The 23,414-nt window shown below is 41.5% G+C and overlaps 1 protein-coding gene across 2 annotated transcripts; it reads right to left on the bottom strand.

The window, feature by feature from the left end:
- Positions 1 to 558: 558 nt before the first annotated feature.
- Positions 559 to 18,282, bottom strand: LOC134678516 (MYND-type zinc finger-containing chromatin reader Zmynd8-like). 2 transcript variants are annotated; one of them, XM_063537091.1, is made up of 20 exons: positions 18,169 to 18,282; positions 16,827 to 17,861; positions 15,736 to 15,989; positions 15,053 to 15,137; positions 12,759 to 12,939; positions 11,757 to 11,927; positions 11,050 to 11,225; positions 10,582 to 10,692; positions 9,689 to 9,807; positions 9,471 to 9,569; positions 7,482 to 9,382; positions 7,145 to 7,365; positions 6,692 to 6,868; positions 6,290 to 6,424; positions 4,892 to 5,036; positions 4,250 to 4,373; positions 3,706 to 3,826; positions 3,413 to 3,509; positions 2,889 to 2,995; positions 559 to 2,339 (listed from the first exon to the last, which is right to left on the bottom strand). In XM_063537091.1, the coding sequence occupies exons 2-20, from the start codon at positions 17,838 to 17,840 to the stop codon at positions 2,223 to 2,225; spliced, it is 5,355 nt and encodes a 1,784-aa protein (XP_063393161.1). In that variant the 5' UTR covers positions 17,841 to 17,861; positions 18,169 to 18,282; the 3' UTR covers positions 559 to 2,222. The 2 variants fall into 2 exon arrangements, with proteins under 2 accessions (XP_063393161.1, XP_063393160.1); XM_063537090.1 differs by having other exon boundaries at positions 18,071 to 18,268.
- Between the last annotated feature and the right edge of the window lie 5,132 nt (positions 18,283 to 23,414).

Below are 23,414 nucleotides of genomic sequence, written 5' to 3' on the forward strand. Positions count from 1 at the left end.
CTTATATCGTACTTATAAGAGATTATATGTAGTGTTAAGGTTTCCTGTTACACCGAAATATAGCTGTAATGCAGCTATTATGCAGCTTATGTATTGCTTATACAGCTACTCTACAGCTCTAATAACGCCAAAGGCTGTATAATTTGGGCCCTTTTTTTACTTATAAGGGCTGTATAAGCGCTTATACAGCCTTTGTACAGCCTAACTGTACAGCTTATAGTATACAAATAAACTTTAATACAGCTTATATACAGCTTGCAATGCTACTTGGGAGGTAACCACTATAAAAATTTTGTTGGAAAACAGTACTATAATATGTGCCTATACCTATATTATATATATCACGCCTATTAATGCTGCAGCTAAAAGCAATCGCTGCTTTGTCGATGAAGATAACAATCGTTTGAAATAAGCGCTCATGTACGGAATTTACCGCAGACGGATTACGCCGCTTTGACCATTCACTTTTCGTGGCTTCTCTACTGTTGCTGTGCTGGTGATAGATACTTCTGGGAAAGTAACTACATTTTTATACCTATTGTAATAAAACACTTTTTAATCGGTCTGTTACTTTATTGAATCTAAAAGACACATTCGTACCTGATATACTAATCCTTGCTGGTATACCACAAATAATTTACAGAATAAAACAGCAAGACAGGAATCTGTAAAAACACTTGATCAATTTAATCACTTACTTATTGCACAGGATGTTTTGATTGGGGTGGTGGAATATATCAAGACACATCTGTTATCTATTGTAAACTGAAATAAACACATGCGAGATATTTATTGTTAAAAAAATGATTGAAACAAAATAAAAAAGTCACATGTAGATAAGATATTAATGATTAATTAAAATAAAAGTAATGCAGCATAATTCGATTTGATAAAAATTTACAATACACGCAATAATATAATACTTAATCGATGGTCAAAACTACAGTAGATATGAACAAATACTGAACTATTTGTTTATCATGGAAACGTGAAGCGATGAGACCAAGTGTATTTGACTATCAACATTTTCAAATTAAAATACAGCATTCAAAAAGTAAGAATTACTGAACAACAAAACAAATATTCTATGCATTTCGAGTCAACTTAAAAATTAGCAGTCTTAATAATATTTAGGTAATAGAACACTAAACAGTGTATCGAGCGTGGAGCTGCAAACTATTTACTCGTACTCATAATTACGAGGAATCACTCGTGTTCCTCATAGCAAACTAAGGGCCAGTTGCACCAACCACATTTGACAGACTGATCAACGTCAGCCGGCGCGCCCCGGCGCCTTACAATGAAAACTTCCATACATAAAAATTTAGCAAACTCTTTAAAAATGCGAACAGTTTGGTGCAACCGACCCTAAGTCAGGCAGAAATCACCATCGTTGACCATACCTAAGTATGAGTCCACGGCGCCGCTTGAGTGGGTCCACCCGCGCCCGTCGCTTGGCCGGCGCGTCCCACGCACACACACACAAAAACCAGCAACAACAACTCGACATGATGCTTTCGTCCGGCGCATACAACCGGATTGGTATAACGCCGTACATTTGTATGCTAAAAGTTGTTAGTTGGACACTGTTTTTGCTGTAACGAAATATTATGCGCATAGGTAATTTTATATACACAAACCTATGAAAGTATCGTATAATTACAATCCAGTGTGTGATACACGTATTTTAAATTCAAAATTATAAATCATTTAGGAAATACTTTTGAACTTTTCGATTCACGTAATTCTAACATAGGTACAATTTAATAGTAATATGTAGTGTTTTAGATTAAATCATGTACTATCCGAACGATATCACTACGTTCTTTAAAAATACGCAAATTTACAGAAATAAAAGAAAACCAAATTACTACCTATTTTCTTCAGGGCCGCTTTAACATTTGGCCGCTCCCAGCGTCGGCGGCGCCCGTCGCGGCTCCGTCGAGCCATCACAATTCACTAATCCATCTTTACACAATGTCAGTCGAGTTCGTTTAGTCTTTACGTAATTTCCCAAATCAGTATGTTAGTAAATCACTGTACAGTTTATCTTAAAATAATAAGGAAGTTTCAAGTCGGAATCGACAGAAATAGATCGATTATCTATTTTAGCGTAGATATGCCAATATAAAAGGTTTCAACTGGCTCGGGTCGCACCATTATCTACTCGCGAGCTGGGTTCAGGGTTCGAGGAGGTAGACGCCGGTGACGGAGAGCGTGGCTCAGTCGCGGCGCGGCGCACGGCGCGCGTCCCCCGCCGCGCCCGCGCTCGCGCCCACTATCAGGTACCCGCCCGACGTCACTACTCGCTTCGGCGCGTTGTCATCGTTGTTCATCAACTGGAAATAAGTTAAATATACTCTATACTGAACTCCGTCTACATTTACTGTATCACCTGTAAACAACTAAAAACAGCGACGTACCTAGTAGTGTCACAGAATAAATAATAGTACTGCCGTAAGAAAGGAAACTACCTACAAAACCGAAGTTTGACAGCAGTTCAGGGTCGAATCACGTTATCGCTTTCTAATATATGGCACTATCCCTTTCGGCTATTTAGAGTTGTCAAAATTCAAGTGATTATCTTATCTGTGGTCGTGCACGCAGAAGGAAGTCAAGTGGTGCCGACCCTAGTAATTGCTCGGAGAAATGCTGAGCCGAGCGGAGCCGAGTTTGGCCAAGTCAGGAGTTTCACACCCCTGGTAGTGTACTAAAATGGATGCATCCCGTCTCGTGGTAAACGACTGTTTAAATTCGGCAAGTTTCGCTTGTAAAGTAGTTAGCCAGTGCTTAAGGGTGGTATGCCACCTGTCCAATGTAATTGTAATTGGACAGATGGAATACCACCCGAGGCATTGGGTATGAAGCGTAAGTTATTTGTTATTTACCTGCTTGTTGGCTAACAGCGGCGCAGCGTGCGTCGGGGCCGCGGCTTGTGGCGAGGCGCCCGCGCTCTTCGCTGCCGCGTGCCCGTTGCCTTCGTCCGCCGCGTTCACTGCGACCAAAAGTTAACTTGTAAGCGTAACACTATGAAGCAGGCGTATTATGGACGCTTTATCCACGTGATAAAGTAACTGTCATTTTTTAACACCGCCGGATAGAAAGTGACAGACACCGTTTTATAACGCTGTCACGTAGATAAGGACGGCCATCATATCCGTATTGGACATAATAAAGGCGCAAAGGCAAGTCGATCTGTCGCCCACCCTTCAAAGAGCGCAGAACTACTCAAGAGACAGCACTTCAAAAAAGAAACGGATGCTAGAACTAATTTGTCTTCTTTTTCTTCTTGAGATGAACTAAACGCGTGTGAAACGAACTAAAGATGCAACCGAGATTACACTGAGATGAGAGAGAGAGGTACTCAAAACTTTTACTGTTACCACTCAAGTGCTAATGAAAAATATCTTACCGGCAACAGGTGATTTGTTCTGCGTTTGATCAGAGTTCAACGTTCGGGTGGTTGCCGAGGTCACTTTGGCGATCACCGTGGGCGGTGAGGAGGCATTCTGAAATGTCAACATTACATGGTATAAAAAGAATAACCAGCCTTTACATTTACGTGAAGACACTGCACAAGCCACCGTAAAAATAATAAATTAAAAGAAAAAATAAATTATATGATAAGATGAATTAGATGTCCATATTTAAGATAGTATTGTAATGGGTAGATAGTTAAGTAGTAGAACTGGCTTAAATGTGTACCGTCCGCTGCTGCGTGCAGTGCGCGTAGTGTTGGCCCCAGTGCGCGCGCTGGCAGGGGTAGTCGCAGTACGAGGTGTTCCAGCAACAGTAGAACTGCGCCTCCTGGCTGCAGTTGGCACACCTGTACAATAAACCATACTGCTACACCACTTTCACACAATGGCCGTTTTGTAACATAAGAGAATAACGGTACTGTAAAGTGTAAAGGTTTGCAACTTTTACAGCCTTTTATATCTGTGACTGGCTAGTCACGCTATTTAAATTTAGAATCTGATCTCGCTGTCAGATGGAACGGGGTACGGATCGGCATTCCTAAAGACGGCGGCCTCTTCAAGTCTAGTTGTCTTACATAAATTGTAATCTAGATATCTCTGTTTAAAGTAATATACAGAACACCTGATTCCCGAGTAGTCTAGCCCTCAGCGTCTTCCCTTATAGGTAGTCCCCTTTACATGGTGGAGGTGCGGGCTGGGGGTGCAGGGGTCGACCGACGCCAGAGCGTAATAAATCAAGCCTCAAACTCAGAGTATGATCTGAAGCTCACCATTGCTTGGACTTGGCACTCTTGACGGCGGCTTCGAGCTCCTGGTGCGCGAGGCGGCGCGCCTCTGCCACTGCGCGCGTTTTCTCCTTATCCATCGCCGCTCGAACCTCCACTAGCGCCACCTCTAAAATCGTAATACATTTTTAGAAAAATCGATCAACAGGCACTCTAAGAAAGATGATAGGAATTGGGTTCCTTTAAAATTCTTAACTTTTTGACAGCCACGACTATTTTATATTATATAACACGCAATAGTTAACTTTATTAGAATGTATTAAGGTTATTTTTTTACTGTAACGGTCTGACTGTGGAGATCTACTTGCACAAAAAAAATTGAGAGGGCAGCCAAAAAACACGAAAATACGTAAAATAAAACAAATTTGAGAGTTCATTTATATGGCGTTGTATAGACGTTTGTGAATGACGCTATGAGGTGTCACAAATTGTAAAACGCTGTACAGCACCTTTTACTTAGATCTTAGATTATCTAATTTACAATATTTTGCAGTACTTGTCGTTCAAGCATATTCGGATTTGGACGATGGAAAGGGAGATGAACGAAACTTTGAGTTTCGAAGATTGCATTATTATTACTAGTATGGCCCTTGCAGTTGCGGGTGGTGCAGCAGATGTGTGTGTTACCGTTAGTGCGCCGCAGCTCGGCCAGCTCGTGCTGGTAGCGCCAGCGCTCCTGCTCCAGCTGCAGCCGCAGCGCCGCCGTCTCGGCCGTGGGGTCCTCCACTTGCACCAGCGACTCCTCCAGTAGGTGCCGGAAGAACTCCGCTAGCTGAAACAGAATACCAGGTATAAAAACCACATTTGACGGGGTGCAAACTGAGTGGACACTGGAGCGGCGGCAACCAGCGCGGTGTCAGAGGGCCTACCGCGAACCACGTTCGACATGTTGCCTCTCTGTCGCACTTGTAAATTTGTGCGTAAGTGTGACAGGAAGGCAACACATCGAACGTGGTTCGCGGTAGGTCCTCAGGCGCGGCGCCCGTATATGCGAGCAGCCTCAATGCACGGTGTATGCAAATCAAACTCCTTAGACGCCCAACGCAACGCCACACGCCGTACTAAAACGATCGATGGCGTCTCGCCACTGAAGCTGTGCACACCGGCATCAGTGGTATCACTTGCGTATTACCAAAGAGAATAGATAGTATAGATGGCTATTTCCAAAGTAAAATTTGTAGTCACGGTACATTTACTGCCATCTATCGACACACGATTAAAACTTAAAATAAAATTGAAAATGTATAAATTAAGCAAAATATTATTTACGGATACATGATTTTTAATTTTTATTGTTCCATACTGACCTCATGTTCTTTCACTGATACCTATATGTAGATGGCGTTGACGACACCGTTTGATATTTAACAACACGTTAAATATCAAACGGTGTCGTCAACGCCATCTACCCGAGAATAGGCCAAAGGTGTGTGCGCCATCTATTCGAGAATGAGTTTTTCTTGATTTCCGAGGCACGTTTTTTTCTTAGACTTTATTTATCTTATACCGAGTTATATATATCTCTGGTATTACAGACTGACTCCCTGCGTAGATAAGGCGCGCAAACCTTTTCTTAGATGCAATATGCATTAATGAAATGCGTAGGACAACTAGGGCAATAGAAGCGATGTGCAATCGGCGTGTGTGCACGTCTACGTAGTTAGGCAGCGGGAACCAGGCTGCATTACGTAACTGGAGTTGCCCTAAATTTATAGGAAGCGAAGGGTGCATGTGCAGTATGGCAGCACAGGAGCACATTATTGACACGAAATGTAAATGGCAAGTTTTAGTAGTCATTTAGGTCACAAGGCTTACGCACTGCTTCACGCTATGGCAGGTAGGGGTTAGCAAAAAGTTTTCGATTGTGGCATACTTTATTACGTAATTATTACGCAAAATAGAGTTAGCTCATGCCACCTTGATATAATTTTGGTAGACCTTGGCAGCGTGGTGGTGAGGGTCACCTAGCCGATCTCGGTGCCGTCGGCTAGCAGGTGCCGCGACACGGAGCTTGTCATAAATTACCTTGATAGAGTTGTGGTTGAGCTTGGCGGTGAGCGGCCCGGCGGAGGAGGGCGCCGTCATCTCGCCGATCTCGGTGCCCGCGGCTAGTGGGTGCTGCAGTGCCGGCCGCTGCTGTAGCTGCGGGGGCGGCGGTAGCTGCAACATGTTCATACTATAATAACATTCATCAATCTTATTAGTTAGAGTATTCATTTATAGAATAATATTATGATAGTTTAGTCCAAGGGTTAACCATCTTCTTTGGAGTGTAACTCCCTTGTGAAGTTCTAGATTGATCTTTACATATTATGAATTTGTGATAAGTATTTTAGTTAAGGAAAGTCTGGCAATACTATCAGTCTTGGCAAACGTTGGAATAACATTTCAACTGTATGATATTGTGTAACGACTAGTTGAACTCACCTCAGTGGTGGGCGAGCGTGTGGCATCGGTGACGGGAGGGTTGAGCGGCGCGCCCGTCGGCACTAGCGCGGGCGGCTGCGTGGCGGAGGGCGCGGGCGCGGGCGGCGCGGGGGCGGCGGGCGGCGCCGTCCCGGGCGCGCGCTCGCCCACGCCGTTCACCGTCGCCGACGTGATGCTCTATACACAATGTTTACTTTACTACAGTATCAACATTTTCTCTTTCCACAGGTAACTACGATGGTTTTGTAGCTGACTGAACTAGAATTTTATTGACATAAAATATCGAATGATACCGTGTAACTCTGTCAAATAACACACCTTTTTTCTCACATTGTCCTACAGAAAAAAACACTATAACATAAACAACGGATATGGTTTAAATTATAGACAACGCCGGGCGCTCTAACCCTCCATAATCGTACATGGCTATCAATAAAGATGTTACATACGAACCTCGCCAGCGCCAACCGACATGACAGGCTGCAAGCTGAAGGTCCATTGCCCGTTGACTGACGTGATAAGCGGCACCGTGTGTACGGTGGTCGGCACGGAGGGGAAGCCGGGCGCGAGGATGGCGCCGGCTACGGCGCTGGTCGCCGTCGCCGTGGTGGCCGGCGGAGGCGGCGGCGGCGCCATCGGCAGCAGCGGCGGGGCAATCGACGTCACGCTCTTCACTACAATAATATAAAAGTCCCAATGTCATCTCATTACAAAATTAGTTCAAATCAAAACTCAACGAAAAAGCGGTAATAGTATAGTGCCGGTCTCTTTGAAAGATTGGTAGACTCACCGTTGGCAGTAGGGAAAAGTGTAGGTGTCCGCGGAGGCGTGACCGTGGCGGAGTTGGCCGCCTTGAGCGCGGCGCGCACGGGCGACTGCGAGATCGGCGGCTGGATGGGGATGTACACCATCGAGTTCTTGTTGGTCAACTCCGCCCTTCCGTCGTCGGCTTTCTTCGGCTGCGGGAACGTCTTCTTAGCGCGCGGCCTCACGTCCGGTGGCTTCGGAGACTTCTTCGCTGCCGCCGGTACCGGCATCACTTTGCTAATACGCACTTCCCGCAGATTCGGAGCGGACACTGCCGGAGCGATCGGTCGCGGCCGCAGAGAATCCAGTACGGTAGAAGTTTCTTGCGGAGCATCACAGTCTTCGTAGTCCATAGGTTCCGATTTGATTTCCACTACAACATCGTTAGGTTTCGCCTGTTTATCGGGTGGAGACGTTATTCTGGCGAAAGCTCGTACGCCGACTTTACCGACTTGCGAATTTGCCGGCGGATCGAATCCGCTTCTCAGCTTCTGTAGTTTGTTAACCGCCTCTTTCATGTTGCGCACGTTGTCTGTGCTTGTGGGCGTGAAAATACTCGAGTCCGGGTTGACCTCCACCGTGACTGGCGTGGTCTTGCTGGCGTTGGAGCGCGTGGCGGGCGGCGCGGGCGGCGCGTCGGCCGCCGGGCTCGCGACCGCGCCCTTGCCGCCGCTCCCCGCCGCCCCGGCGGACACGTCGTTACTGTTACTGTTAGCTTTTGGCACTTTGCGAGTCATTGCGGCTAGACTTGTGTCATCGTCGTATTGTATTCGATCTTTGGTAGCTTTGATCACTTTAGAAGTGCCCGGTTTGGGTGAAAAGGCGTTCTTTGCAGAAGCACTTTTTTCCTTATCGACCAAAATCTTTTTACTCTCAGTGCTAGTATCTGCAGTTTTATCTGTACCCTCTTTAGCGTTAACTTTTCCCGTATGATTATTGACTGTGGAATCGTTTACTGTTTTATCAGTAGTTGTATTAGGAACTGCAGGGGCATCATTATTCGTTTTTTCGCTACCCAAGTTTTTGGTACTTGGCGTTGTTTTTGCAGCATTTTTATTAGGTGTAACCGTAGACACCTTTTCTTTCCCCCCGTCTTTATTGGGCGTGGTGATTTCAATCTCCTTGTCCTTAATTTTATTTTTATTATGAGTCATTTTCACGATATCAGTTATTTTGGTTAAAGTGGCAGCTTCGGTAAGTTTGTCTTTAGCGTTTACCGTAATAGTCAACGAAGCATCTTTGTTACCCTTGTCATTAATTTTGATAAGGACAGCAGATTCTGTAGTTTTTTCTTTTTCGTTGGCTTTAGTTATAGTAACAGCTTCCTTCGGGGAGACTTTGTTGGGATTAGTTTTAGCTATATTTGTGACGGGCGGCACGGGCGGCGCGGACGTTTTGTTTGAAGTGGTCGTAGTCGGATTATTTTCGTCCAGTTCAATGGTCTCAATATTGTTCAACGACTTGTTACTCCTCGAAATTCTCTGATTTGGAGGAACAGGTTTTTCTCCTTGTTGTGTATTTTTTTCTTTGTCATTAGTTTTGGGTACATCAGTTTTAGCGGGTGTTTTATTTGACGCGACTACATTGTGTGTTTTGGGATTCTTATTCGGTTTGGGCGTCGCGTCGGTGGCGAGGGGGGCGGGTGGCGGCGGCGCGGCGGCGGCCGGCTCGCGGTCCGCCTCGACGGGCTCGTCGGCAGCGGCGTCGTCCGGCTCGTGTTGTTTGTGTTCGCTTTCTTTGCTGCTGCTGACCACGGGTGAGTCGGTTTTCTTGGGCGCCGCCTCCTTGGCGGGGGTGTCGAGCAGCCGCCGCTTCTCTTTGGGACTGCTCTCAGCGGGCCCCTTTGCTTCTGAACGAGTCCGCTTCCGAGTGGCCGCCTGGGGTCTGCAAAAGGAAGCGTTACGATAATCTATAAAACCAAGTGCTTTAAGAAAACATGCGATTGAATTTCAATTTATCACATGCCACTTACTTGTCAGAAGGTACATTTTCTTCCTTTTCTTCCTTTTTCTCCGCTTCTTCAGTTTTAGGAGTTTCGGTATCCATTTGCTCGCTATCGCTTACCACATCCCTGAAAAGAAAGTATAATTATCAATGAAACCTCCGCTCTTAGACAGAATTTACTTGTTTCGCATATTTATTTGCTTTTTTTGCTTTTATTCAACCAAAAAATTGGAGGTAAGCACTTACCCCGCGTTAGAGTCATCTTTCGATCCCTTGGAGTTGGAGCGGCTTTTGAGAGCGCGCGCCGGCGTCTTCGACCGCCTCTCCCGCACCGGGCTCCGCACTTGCCCATCAAAAGACGGTATCTGTCAAATGTATACTTTTAAATATCATGCTGGCAAACATCATTTGAGCACAGCGTATAAAAAGAATAAAATAACCTAACCGAAGTTTTGAAACCACAGGGAAACGCTTTTGATTATCGCGATAATCCCAATCTGGCTGTATGCAGTGTCCATTGTAATCAACGGCGCGGCGTTTCCCTTTATGCCTGGCTACACTAACGGAAAACACCGTGACTTTTAGTATTTGTCTGTTCTTTGTATACATATATTTTAAGGGTTCCGTACCCAAAGGGTAAAACGGGACCCTATTACTAAGACTTCGCTGTCCGTCCGTCCGTCTGTCACCAGGCTGTATCTAACGAACCATGATAGCTAGACAGTTGAAATTTTCACAGATGATGGATTTCTGTTGCCGCTATAACAACAAATACTAAAAACAGAATAAATTAAAGATTTAAATGGGGCTCCCATACAACAAACGTCATTTTTGACCAAAGTTAAGCAACGTCGGGAGTGGTCCCTTCGTGCGCGAGTCCGACTCGCACTGGGCAAGTGCGAGTCGGACTCGCGCAGTTTTTTATTATATTTATTGTCTAATTCGACATTTAGACTGGATACATTTCTGACCAAGTATCGAATATTTCATTGACTCTATATTTGTGATTGTATTTTGTAATTTTTGGTTATTTTTATTGCTTGTAAAAATGTGTCACGTGAAAGTGCCCCTGTTGCCTATTTGCTGAGTACCTGAATGTTAGATGTTTGTGTGAATAAGATGAATGCAGATGTGATTACCATGTACTTGAGCGCTTCCCCCAGCTTAGAGGGCTCGAAGGTGGTGCGGTAGGGCGCGTACGCGAACTTGCCGTACTTGCGCGAGATGTTGCGGATGTGCTGCTCCGCTTCCTGCCCGGACAACACACAACTCTTATTAAACTTATCTAATATAATATAGTTAATACCTAGTGGTGACCTACACCACAAACAAACCAACTAATTGATATTTTTATTCTTAAATTATTTACTACATACTAACAATGAGTTACTGATTATTCTTCTTCAGTCGGTCCCTCAATACTGAGGATCGTGACATCATATCCTTCTGTTGAAGACCAGGTTCCACCCTTGGGCGTGCTAGTATGACAATACGACTGACAATAGTAAGGCGGTCTTTACATTGAATGCAGATCTGCACGCCTCATCGGATCGCTCATCAGTGTGGTAACCGCTTAAGCCACATGAGAGAGAAGACGGGGGTGGTACCTGCATGGCTTCGACCATGTCCTGCCGCTTGGTGCGGAAGTTGTTGGGGTCGCGCTCGCAGTAGAGGTAGCAGTCGCGCGCGGGCACCCAGGCGCGGTCGTGCGCGCCGAAGAACCGCACGTCCACCAGCCCCGCGTGGCTCACCGTCATCGCCTTCGCCGGCCAGTACGGGAACCCTGCGAACAGACCAAACATTCTACCGTAATGCCACCCTTTCTCATGAAAATTTTGGGTGGTTTTCTTATGTTTGCTGGTAGAATTGACTTTTAAAGATGATTTTGAATGATATGTATTTAATAACATTCATTTGGATTTCATTTGGTTTGATTATGTTTGATATCTTACAGTTAATATTTTCTTTGGGTTGGTGTGGTGAAAAATTTCGTATTTCAGTTGGGGGCAAATTTTGTTTAACCCTCGAGCTTTGAAACCCTCGCAACGCTCAAGATTCAATTTTGAAATCTTTCGCTTGCTCGGGTATCAATATTAGCACGAGCTGTTAAACAACAACTTTGCCCCCTTGAATAACAAATAACTGCTGTATTGCCGATGTAAATATATTGACTTCTAGAAGAGTTCACAGTGAATGAGTCGCCACGCGAGGAAATAGTGGCGCAAGCAAGCTCGGTCTGTGTAGACGTGACTCACCCGAGATATAGTAGCCGTGCGTGCGTGTGTTCGTCGCGAACCCTAATGATAAAGCTAACCTTTGAGTTTGGCCCAGAGCAGCAGGTGCGGCGTGGAGCACACGTCGGTAAACCAGGTGGGGCGGCGCGCGTGCGCCGCGGCGTAGCACTCGGGGCACGCCTCGATCTCGCCCATCTCGGCGCGGCACGACCGCACCAGCGCGCGCGCCGTCGTCGTCAGCTTCGACTGCACTGTCACACGCAATACCAACAATAGGGTATTTGACAATTTTTTATGAATGGTATCAATCGATCAGGTTCGTTTCGAGGATCAAATGTCTGTATGGGGCCCATTGTCTTAAAGCAATACAAGTCACAAATGGTGGTCAAAGTCTGGCATCGGCACTTTACTGACGAAACGTTTCTAACAAAATGGCAATACATCGTGACGTCACTATGTAGCGTTAGAGACGTTTCGAGGTATGGAAAACAAGGAAATTGCGATTTTGTCGGTGAAATATTGCGTTTATGTATATTCTTGGTATACAATATTTTTTTATGCGTGCGATGCGCGATCTGACAATTTTACTTTTGTTTGCGTCATCTTTTGTGCTATTTCAGAAGGGCACATTACTCCGAAACATCCAAATGTTTCGTTTAAAGTTGTTCTAAATATTTGAAGGTGAGGCTAGAGTTTTGCAATAATTTTGTTATCCCTTTCATAGTCCTTCAATACGTGTAGAATAACATGTCCTCTTCCCACTGCATGTAGTAGTGATACTCGCGCTCTATTGTATTGTATTATTTATTTGTAATCCGTAGACCCTTATAGTGTTCGTAGGTACCAACAAACTTGAATTTATAAAGTTTAGTGACATATAATTATAATTTGAAATGGAAATACAAAACTAAAACAGAATAAATACAATAACATATAGACGTAGGCATTCTAGATCATCTAGATGCACTATTTCTCAACGTCTCAACACTATTCCAGTGCTTGACAAATGGTGCATGATAGATGCACCTTGCAGATTTCCTGCCAACTGGCATATACATAGCCAGATAACTTGTAATGCTTACATGTGTTGAATATAATACTGTTGTGTAGTATCCAGTGCGCGTCGGCGAGGAAGGCCTCGGTGCTGCCGTAGAGGCCCTCGTCGATGTGCTCGCGCATCAGCGCCAGGTCCATGGGGTGCACCACGTACTTGTCGTAGTCGGGGAACACCGACCGGTCCACGCTCTGCAGGAACGGCTCCGACTGGAAATACACAAGTATTGTGAGCCTAATGTGATATTTGGTCGGTGGAATATGCGTGTTGAACAGTACAGAAAATAAGATGGAGGTTTAGAAACAATTTTACTACTGCATAGTTATAGTCTGCTTCATACATGCTTGTATGATTTGGCTTGTAACATTTGGAAAACAAATATTAAAACAGAAATTACTGCTTCTATAATGTACGTGAAACCTTTATTTTTATTATGCACTACAAAATCGAATATAAATGTGAGAATTATATTATAAGAATATGTTCTTTAAACCCAATTATGTGATGTGTGTGATGTGTAGCATTTTTTTAAATAGGTATCTTTAAAATATGAAGTATCCCCATGAGACGCTGTGTACCATATATTGCACATGTTCAATGTTGTATTCTGTTGATTGATAGAATATTCCAAATTCAAAAACAAACTATTGCTTTTGGAACCTTGCTAGCTTGCTTGTTTAAACCTGGCTTGCAGTAGATCAACTTTCCCACATTATTCATAACAATCACAATATTTATCATCATGGCACGGCAGGCGGATGAGCATTAAGGCTATGATTAAGATGTGTCAGGTGTCCCCAACTTGTTTTGCCTCCAGTTGTTTATTCGAGCGGGCAATAAACAACTAATGTACACATGTAATGGAGAATATTTCACTAAGCTGCAGCATGCAAGACAAATTTCATTAAGCAACAGGCCCCAAAGAATACGCTCTTTTGATCTAACCCACTTTAACAGTATATGTTAAATTGTAAGTACAATACATATTATTAAATTTTTTTGGTTCTATTTCATGAATAATCATTAATATTGTACATTTTAATTTATGAAAATAACAATAATTCTTATTACTATCTTTCGTCCCCGTTTTCATATTTATATATTAACTAAATCGCAAATACTATACATATGTATAGTTATAACTGAACGAAGTATGCACAGCGGTGAATTAAGAATACGGCAAGCTATGCAGGGTATGCACGGGCTCAGCTTACTACGCATTCAGCTATTATTAGCACAGAGCGAGACGGCGACAGCGAGCCGCGGGTATCGATCGAGTCGGCGAGCGAGCGAGAGGGGCGAGTGCGTCACGCGCCGCCAGCGAGGCCCGGCCCGGCAGATAAGTGGCAAGGTCATTTCACCGAGCCCCGAACGGCGCCCGCGCCCGCCCCCGCGCCGCCGCCGCGCGAGCCCCCGCGCGATCTACCGCCTTCGCTAGTGGTGCAAGAACCACAAAATACTACAATAGCTTTGCAATTGCCAAACGCAAAATACTAATTCGCTTTCATTAGACAAGCAGCATATTTTAATGTCGAAGATTCAATTAATATTCAAAATATACTTTAATAAAAAAAAGCATGTACATGTAACATATTTATAACTATAACGAATTCGCATAAGCAAGCCGAAGGTTTATTGGATTACGATTATATATTCTTAATGACGAGGGGATGGTGCAGGTCAAATTCTGTAAACCATGTAATCCATGTACCTACATATAACATTTAGACCGTGTTATTTAATATTTTTTTAAATTCTGTCCCCTGATGACGGCAGGTACAATTAGCTACTGACATAAGTATGTAAAACATAAGTTCAAATCATGTTCGTGTATATGATTTTAGCATAAGTTAACTATAACGTAAATAACAAACTAGACTGATAATTATTTCCCAGCAGCCGGCATGTGTATAATATGTACTATTATACATATGCTGGCTGCTGGGAAAAATAGGACAATACAAGTGCGAAAAATAGGAAATTAGGACAAGGCAACGAGTGGCGATAAATCAACACGAGTTGCGATTTACGTTTCGCACGTGTATTGTACATCGTTTTATAGTACATATGGCTCTTTAAATTTTAAACATACGCTAATAGTACTAGTTACCGCACTAGGGCGGTAAAGTAGCACCATATGTACAATTGTACAGTCACCTGCAATAATATGTTACACTAACGCTTTCAGCTGCAAAAATCTGACACGATCTTATTTGTAGAGCCATAAGAGCGTGTCACATATTTTTGCGGCCTTCGAAAGGTAACATATTATTGCCGGTGACTGTACTGTAAAAATATTTAAGAAAATATGGAATATGTTACCCCAGCAACTTCAGTCATGCGCTGCAAAGCATATTTCAGCAGCTCACACAGCATTCCTAGTGTTGTCTTTCTCATTGCAAGGGATCTGAAACATACAATTTCACAGTTAAACCAAGTAGGTATAAATTGCGGGAAAAGCAAAATATCTTAGTCCAAAAAATAGATTGATTGATGAGTTTGCATCACCCGCAATATTGGTCGCAACTAGTTCGGTTAGACTGCACGATTAGCTCAAATTCGTGAGGCACCCCGCTGAACTAGCACCATTCTTAGTGACCAAAGCCCTGTCCTTAGATATATGTCAATGTTATCATCAGATCTGTTTTAACAAATGCCCAGTCAAGTTATGAATTTGGTTAGGAGATAATGCTGTTAGTCAGTTGGAAATCAGACGTTTTCTGACAAAATAGGCAATTATAATATACAAGGTTAAAAAAGAAATTAAATTGTAATTTATAAGAGAAAACCTTTTTTTATTTTGGAGGTTAGTTAAACCTAGTTCCTGGTTTGTTCAGCCCATGGTTTTGCATAGCTAAACAGGCTTGTACTATGCACTAAAATACCTCTGAAGAAAGTAAGGAAATATTGTACATTTTAAGTAAATATTGAACAAAAGGGGGCTCTTCAAAGTTAACTATGAATTTAAATAATATTAAAAAACAAAAAAAAATTTACATAAATACCTGGTCTCAGAACTTTCTGCATGTAACACAGTCATGCATTCGGGGCACACCCAATTCTTTTCAGTACTGATCTTATTTTTCTCAGAACCAGTAAGACATCTGTAGTGAAAGGCACGGGGGCAGACGGTGCACTTCAACGGAGGCTGCGGGGTCTTCTCCCCATCATTCATGTCAATGGACCAATGGCATCTCCAGCAATATGGGTCTGAACGAAGCTTGTTACTTTTTTCATCTATTTTAGACTGAGATTGGACCTGCAAATAAGTTGTGAATAAATTAGAATGTAAAATGAGACAACACACAAATGATTCCAACTGTCTATAGATCCTTGATATTAAATACTATGTATAGGCACAGATCCCAGGCTTCTTTTATGACAATTTGTAACTTATAATACAACTTCTTTTATTTAATTCTTTGTTATAAATAGATTTCCTTTCTATTGGAAATGGACTATTACTTAGTTTAATATTGCAAATACCGGTAGATCTAAATGCCTAAATGTTTTATTTTAGTAGTATGAAACGAGGTATGCAGTAGCAGATTAAAAAGTTATTATCATTTACAGGAAATTACACCACTGGAACGTTTAATTTAAATAAATATCTTGCATATATGTCTTATTGTCTATTTATCACAACTTCTTACTACCTACACCCCGAAACTGCCTTTCTATACAAACTAAGTCCCAATTTCCCCTCTGGATATTAACATTATTAAAAATAGTTTGACATAATGTATATCAACCTCAGCTATGCCCCTTTATTTGGTTTCTTAGGAAAATTAGGACTATGTCTGTATATGGAGTAAATCATCCTCTTAATTGATTTTATGCACGAAATTGACTTGTAGTAAAAGTCCATGAATGTTTGTGTTATTCCTTCAAGATTATGTATTCAGAATATTGCACATTATTTGGCTGCAGACTAGAATGTTCATGGCATATCTAATGTAAACACTTGAAAAAGGAAAAAGGGGTTAGTGATGAATTATCTAAATTAACAATGAACCTGAACTACCTAACACTAGTTATGAAATTAGAATAAGGTTAAGGTGTGAAAATAAAAACTATGGTGGTAAGGCCAACAAACCTGTTCCTGGTTAGGATTTCGGTTCTTGGCATTGCTGGGAGAGGAGTCAGTGGCATTTTCTTTGATTTTTGGAGCTACTGTCTCTTCATCAGATACAGTGCTTTCATCTGAATCAGCATCTTTCTGAAACTTTCCTGTGACTGAATTAAGGAATTTTCTGACTTTATGAACAAATTCTGGGTTTTGGGACCTCATAGATCTCTTGCCCACCCTATCTGATTTCTCACTTGAATTACTCTTTTGGGAATTACTGCTACTACGCCGGGTGCCCTGAATACGATCAGCCTCAGGAGTATTATTTATATTAGTGCTTGAAGTGTCTAGAGCAGCTCTTGCAGATTTTCTTGTTTTGCTAGTCAATTTTGTGCATTCACTAATAATTTTGGATTCTTTAGCAGAGTTAATAAGGGACTTCAACTCTCTACTAATACTTTTATTGTGTTCTTTTTCTGCATCACTAGTCATATCTGACTGTGATTCATTAGAAGGATCTCTATCGACAGTAATATTCAAAGATACATCATTTTTATTATCAACCTCATCAGATGTAATGTCCATGGGGATATCTTTTGGAGATGTAGAGTCAACATCTGCTGGTGCTGGTAGCTCTTTATCAGGAGCATTTTGCATAACAACTCCAACTTGTTTGCCTGACGGTTTATTTTGGGGTGTTTGAGTTTCATTTGCATTTGTTTGTATGTTAGGTTGCTTGCTTGACTGTAATTTAATTGGAGATGGAGCAGTTTTATTAATTTCTTTGCTTGTAGGCGGTTGTAATGGGTCTTGCTTACGAGGTGACTTATGCAAGTCATCCGTCTTTGTAGATTGGCTGCAGGGAGGACTACTTTCTTCCATCATAGGCTGTGCATTGTCTTGTGAGTTCGAATCTGCCTTCTGCTGTATGTCTTCCTCTACTTTCTCCACTGCAACCACTATTTCAACATTGCCATGTGGACCAATTACCTCCTGCGTGTCTGGAACATCTGCAGTGGTTGAAGACACGTGGGTCTCCATCAGGGGTCCAGGGTTCTCCACCTATGGCAGAAAAAGCCGATTGATATTTTTAGCAAGGACCATCCAGTCAAAACATTGTGACATCCTCTACTTGTCCTTCTTTATAAAGACGGAGGTACGGTATAATAACAATAAATCGTTTAAATACGCAAGAATTATACATGCAACTCCATCAAATACTTACCTACTTTCAATAATCACACACCTCATACCTACATTCGCGAACTTACCTCACGTTTTATACGATTCACACGTACTTAAATCAAATTCCGCCGAATCCGATATTTTATAATTAGTGTTGTATTTATAATACATAAGTCTTACAAACGGTGTTTATTTTACTTTATACTAAATTTTATTAGAACAAGAGCGAAAGAAAGGAATCGCACATCGCCATCGCACATAACTCTTTAGTTTGATTGGTCAAAACCAAAGCAAAGGTGGATAGATTCTTTACGGCTATAGTGTTGCTACATGAAAAAATATTTGTTCTAACGTAAAAATGCATAGAAAATTCATTTGTTTTTTATTCTCATAAGGTTATAATAGCAGGTTATAGAGTTGTAATTTATAGTCTGTCCAGCTATTTCTGTCAATAGAATAACGCGGCAAATTTAAAAAAATGTACTCGATTAGGGTTATCGTACCATCACAGACCAACTCGGCGGTGTTCTGTGCGTCCCATAGAACATGTTATTTTGCGCCTTTTTCTACTGACAAAGTTGTTTAGCGGGCTATATTATCCATTTTCTTTACAAAAAAAATATTGCATTGAACTCGTTGAATTGTTAAACAAAATATATTTATATTTCAGCCATTTGTATCAGGTTTCTAGCCAATCTGTTTATTTGATCTAGTAATAATGTATTAAACAGAGTACCTACCGCGAACCACGTTCGACGTGTTGCCTCTTTGTCGCACTTGTAAATTCGCACGTAAGTGGGACAGGAAGGATTGGTATTATTCCATGTCATGGATTCCATTCCATGTCATTCATTGTCATAGGATATTGCGGGACCAAGACATGTAGTCTGGAAAACCAAATTTGTTAGTAAATAAGAACAAAAGAAGACTATACAAATCCCTTTCTTTTATAAGACTACTACTGGCATAAGACAAAGACAGTATGATTCTCTCCATGTTTGAAATATGAGACCAAACTACAGCCTGACAAAAAAAAAGAGTAGAAATTAAAAAAGTGGCAATACTGTAGTGTTGTCCCGTTTTCTTATATAAATTGGTTTGAAAGGGACGACACTACAGTATAGCCATTTTTTAATTTCTACTCTTTTTTGTCAGACTATACAGGGCGTCCCACGGCGATGCCACATGGAGGGAAAGTACCTTAAATATCATAGATAGCATATTTTGCTGAAAGAAGACTTCATTTTATTTTTAAAACTTAGTAAAGTTGCATTCATACCTTTTTAATTTTTTTTTTAAAAAAATGTATGGAAAAAAATTATCGCGTCATTGGAGGAAAAGTAGGTACCTTAATTATTGTAAATGAACATCTTACTGAAAGAAGACATTATTTCGATTTAAAAAAACAAGTTAAATTGCATTTTAAATAATTTCATGGTTAAACCGGGAATCGAACCCGCTACACGAGAAAAAATAAAATACCTTGTACCAAAAAAATTATTCTCACATTGAAGCCTTTCGATCGGTATGACAAAGCTACAAGGTATTTTTTTTTCTCGTGTAGCGGGTTCGATTCCCGGTTTAACCATGAAATTATTTAAAATGCAATTCAACTTGTTTTTTTAAATCGAAATAATGTCTTCTTTCAGTAAGATGTTCATTTACAATAATTAAGGTACTTTTCCTCCAATGACGCAATAATTTTTTTCCATACATTTTTTTTCAAAAAAAATTAAAAAAGTATGAATGCAATTTAACTAAGTTTTAAAAATAAAATGAAGTCTTCTTTCAGCAAAATATGCTATCTATGATATTTAAGGTACTTTCCCTCCATGTGGCATCGCCGTGGGACGCCCTGTATATTACTTTTTTAGTTAATGTTGCCATTTCAGTGAACCAGTTATATTAATATACTGGGTCAAGCAGATCTTGTCAGTAGAAAAAGGCGGCAAATTTAAAAAATATAGGCGCGAAAGGACATCATCCCATAGAAAATTTGAATTTCGCGCCTTTTTCTACTGACAAGATTTGCTTGACCATCTATATAATCATTTGTTTATCGATTCATTATTATTTGAATCAATTTTTTTTCCTCACATTGGATAAGGAATATTACATTGAAAGCCTTTTGATATTGTATTATAACTATTATAAGGTTTACCAGACTTTTGGGTATAAATTTATCTAATAAATACTTGCTTAAGTCTTTATTGCTATTATAAGTGTACCTACCTAAGTGATGAAGACACTAGCAATAGTCTCAGCTACTTTGCTATGACGTTGCTGTGACACAGTTGGCTAGCCCAAATTTAGTACATACTTTTCTTTGTTGTTGAATAAGTAAAGGCTCCAGTATACAGTGGTCCAGGATGGTCCATGCCAAGCCATGCTTTGCAATGCGCAACAGTAGGCCTATATCACGTAGGTGTTCACACAATGGTGCATTAAAAAAAAAACAATAATAAAAATCAAAATTGCAGGCTCTGATTGATGTAAATATATAATAAACTGATAAGTCTCTTCATTGCTCCACAATAATGACATTTTGGGCTATTAACATTTAATCAAGAGGTCAACAATTCAAGAAACTAAATAAACAATGGCGACTGTGTGAACACCACAGCACCAAAAAACGACAACTCCCCGATTGCTCACCACGGCTGACAACTGACGGCAGTCGTCCGCCATTGCATACCATAGCCCGCATAGCCCCCTGTACACAATGGCCAGGGTGTGGCATGGCCCATCCTTCACCACTGTGTACTGGGGCCTTAAGGATTAGCTAGGTACAGTCGACGTCAAAGATATGTTTACACTTTTCGCCTTATTACAAAGGAGTAAAGTGCAAAAGTGTTAACATATCTTTGGCGTCGACTGTACATGAGAATGGGTTATAAATAAAATAGGAATCAGTTGAAATTTTCCGTATCGTTAAAATGAAATAATAGGTATGCTATGGCTAATATATTTTCTAGTTCAGTTAGCAGCAAGTAAGAGCATGTCCACGTGCGACTTCCTAGGATGAGAGCGGGAAGGAAGGGGGTGAGGCTAAAAGGGGGTAGCGTGTCTATGTATTGGATTTGCCCAATAACGCCAAGCGCGCACCACGATTTTAATTTTTGCGACACGATTTTAGAATCGCGCTGTAATTTATCGCAGAAAATTCAGTGCGCGCACTGCGATGAAAAAGTCAACCATTCTCGACATGGATGTCGTACCAGTCGCTTGTCGTGAAACAATATGCAATCGCTGTATGACTGAGTATTTATACCACAAAGGTGATCTCCTTCTATTTCTATAATTAAACGGTCAACATCTAGCGTCTCATCTTGTAACTCCATTGGAGAAGCAGGTTCCGATATGTTGACGCTTGGAGAGCGAAATGCCGACTGAGGTCCCGGCTGCGATTTTATTATCGCAGTGCGCGCGGGGCCATACAGCTTCGTATGCTGCAATTCACTTTGCGACAATCGCGTCGCGCGCTGTCGCGGAAAAATGTAACAAATCACAATTTTAAAATCGCTGCGATTTTTTTGTCGCATATGCGCGCACCGCCATATAAACCCATACGTTACATTTCTGCGACTAAATTATCGCGCGACAAAAAATCGTGGTGCGCGCTTGGCTTAAGCGCGAGGACGAGCCTTCGTTAAATTCGATTCCTGTCAAATTACACTATCTACCGCTGGCTGGTCTATCTATTGGACTTTATCATAGTCTAATAAAACATGGTCTTCTCTTCCCAGAGTGACACAAACCTACGTCACAATAACATGGCCGCTATATATAGCGCTATCGCATATTATCATATTGCGCTGTCGCATGATGACGTAGGCTTGTGTCAGTCAGGTGACCTAGAAAAGACGGGAAGAGAGTAACAGACGGAGTATATTATTATACCATGGACTTTATATAAGAAAAAAAATGAATTATGTAGGTACGTACGTAAAAAAAGAAAACGTTTGCTGCGCAATGTATAATTGACCAACAAATAAATTCATTTATATAAAAATTGACATCTAGTAACATTACATTTGCTCCGTATGTTAATAGTATATAAATATCATATCTTATTAAAAAAAATATTATGAAAATTCGGATGTTCTTAAAACTAGCAGAAAATCAGATTGCACCAATGAATAAAATTAAAGTTCACAGGGGAACCTCGCTGTCATAAAGTTCGCGGGGAAACTCCGCTATCATAAATGCCATGTATTTACTCTCTTCTTCTTTACCTTCGCTTATAATAGTTACCTTTAATACCCAGCACTTCTGTTTAGTGCCACTGCCACGTGCCAATCGTAATACCTACCTACTGCCCCACCACGTGTAACAACAGTAAGTGACATTGTAAAATCTGTTACAACTTTAGAATACGGTAAGGTCAATACGTAAGTGTCTGGCCTTCACATGGGGGCCTGTTTACACACACATTGATTAGTGTGTATTGCGAGTTTATGCATTTGCTTCTTGCTACTTGCGTTAACCGATTCGGTGCTGATGTGTCAATGTTTTTTACGTGTGGTCTATGACACGGGAGGAGCGTCATCATATTCTATGGCGCATGGCATGGCTGCCGTGTCCCGAAATTGTTCCGTGCCACAGCCAAAAGTTTTCGAAAATGGAACGCGCAATGAATCGGTTAAGTGGCAAATGTACTCACTCTAAATACTAATCAACGAGAAAAAGGCCCCAGTATGAACATTACACTTATCCTGCACCCACACTTACGCATGAGTTTTCGTTTGTCACTTAGGTCCACTTGCACCATTCCACTAACCCGGGTTAACCGGTTAAACTTGGTTACCACGGTTACCAGTACAATTAGGGCCACTTGCACCATTCCACTAAACCGGGGTTATCAGGTTAAACCAGTAGTTCGCATGGTTTCCAGTACATTTGACACTGGGTTAACGGTTTAACCACTTAACCCCGGGTTAGTGGAATGGTGCAAGTGGCCGTTAGAGACTTGATTAACGGTTTAAACGCTTATCCACAGGTTAGTGGGCCTTAGGCTTGTTAGGCCTGGTGGGGTATAAATGGTATAATATAACTACTATAGAGTACTACATACATTACTTTCTTAATTAAGTACCTAACATACTATTTATCACAATTCTTAGGTTGGTGAACTCATCAAAATCAACTGGTGTTTGTCATATTAGCCCGTGTAGAGGGTGGCCTTAGCATCTGGTCAAAGGCATTATACCGGGTGTGGCTTGTAATATGAGCAATAAATTAAACTGTAGACTGTACTCCTCATACTGAACAATATTTTCTCAGCGACTTTTAAAAATAACTTGTGGTTTGATTTTTAATACACTCTAAAGTTTATTCTAAGACGCAATGTATTGCGAATTTTATTACGTTTAAGGCGTGACAAGCAACGTCAATCACAATGATATGGCGTGGCGATGGCGTCCATTGAAG

This window comes from Cydia fagiglandana, chromosome Z, assembly GCF_963556715.1.
Source record: "Cydia fagiglandana chromosome Z, ilCydFagi1.1, whole genome shotgun sequence".
NCBI lineage: Eukaryota > Metazoa > Arthropoda > Insecta > Lepidoptera > Tortricidae > Cydia > Cydia fagiglandana.

Bases quoted from the DNA above. Each gene is read 5' to 3' on its own strand.
- LOC134678516 (XM_063537091.1), bottom strand. From the start codon at position 17,840: ATGGAGACCCACGTGTCTTCAACCACTGCAGATGTTCCAGACACGCAG. The intron at 4,374-4,891 runs GTAACACACACA...TTACGATTTTAG, and splicing joins CGAGCTGCGGCGCACTAACG to AGGTGGCGCTAGTGGAGGTT. The intron at 2,340-2,888 runs GTAAATAACAAA...ACTTATTTCCAG, and splicing joins CGCTGTTAGCCAACAAGCAG to TTGATGAACAACGATGACAA.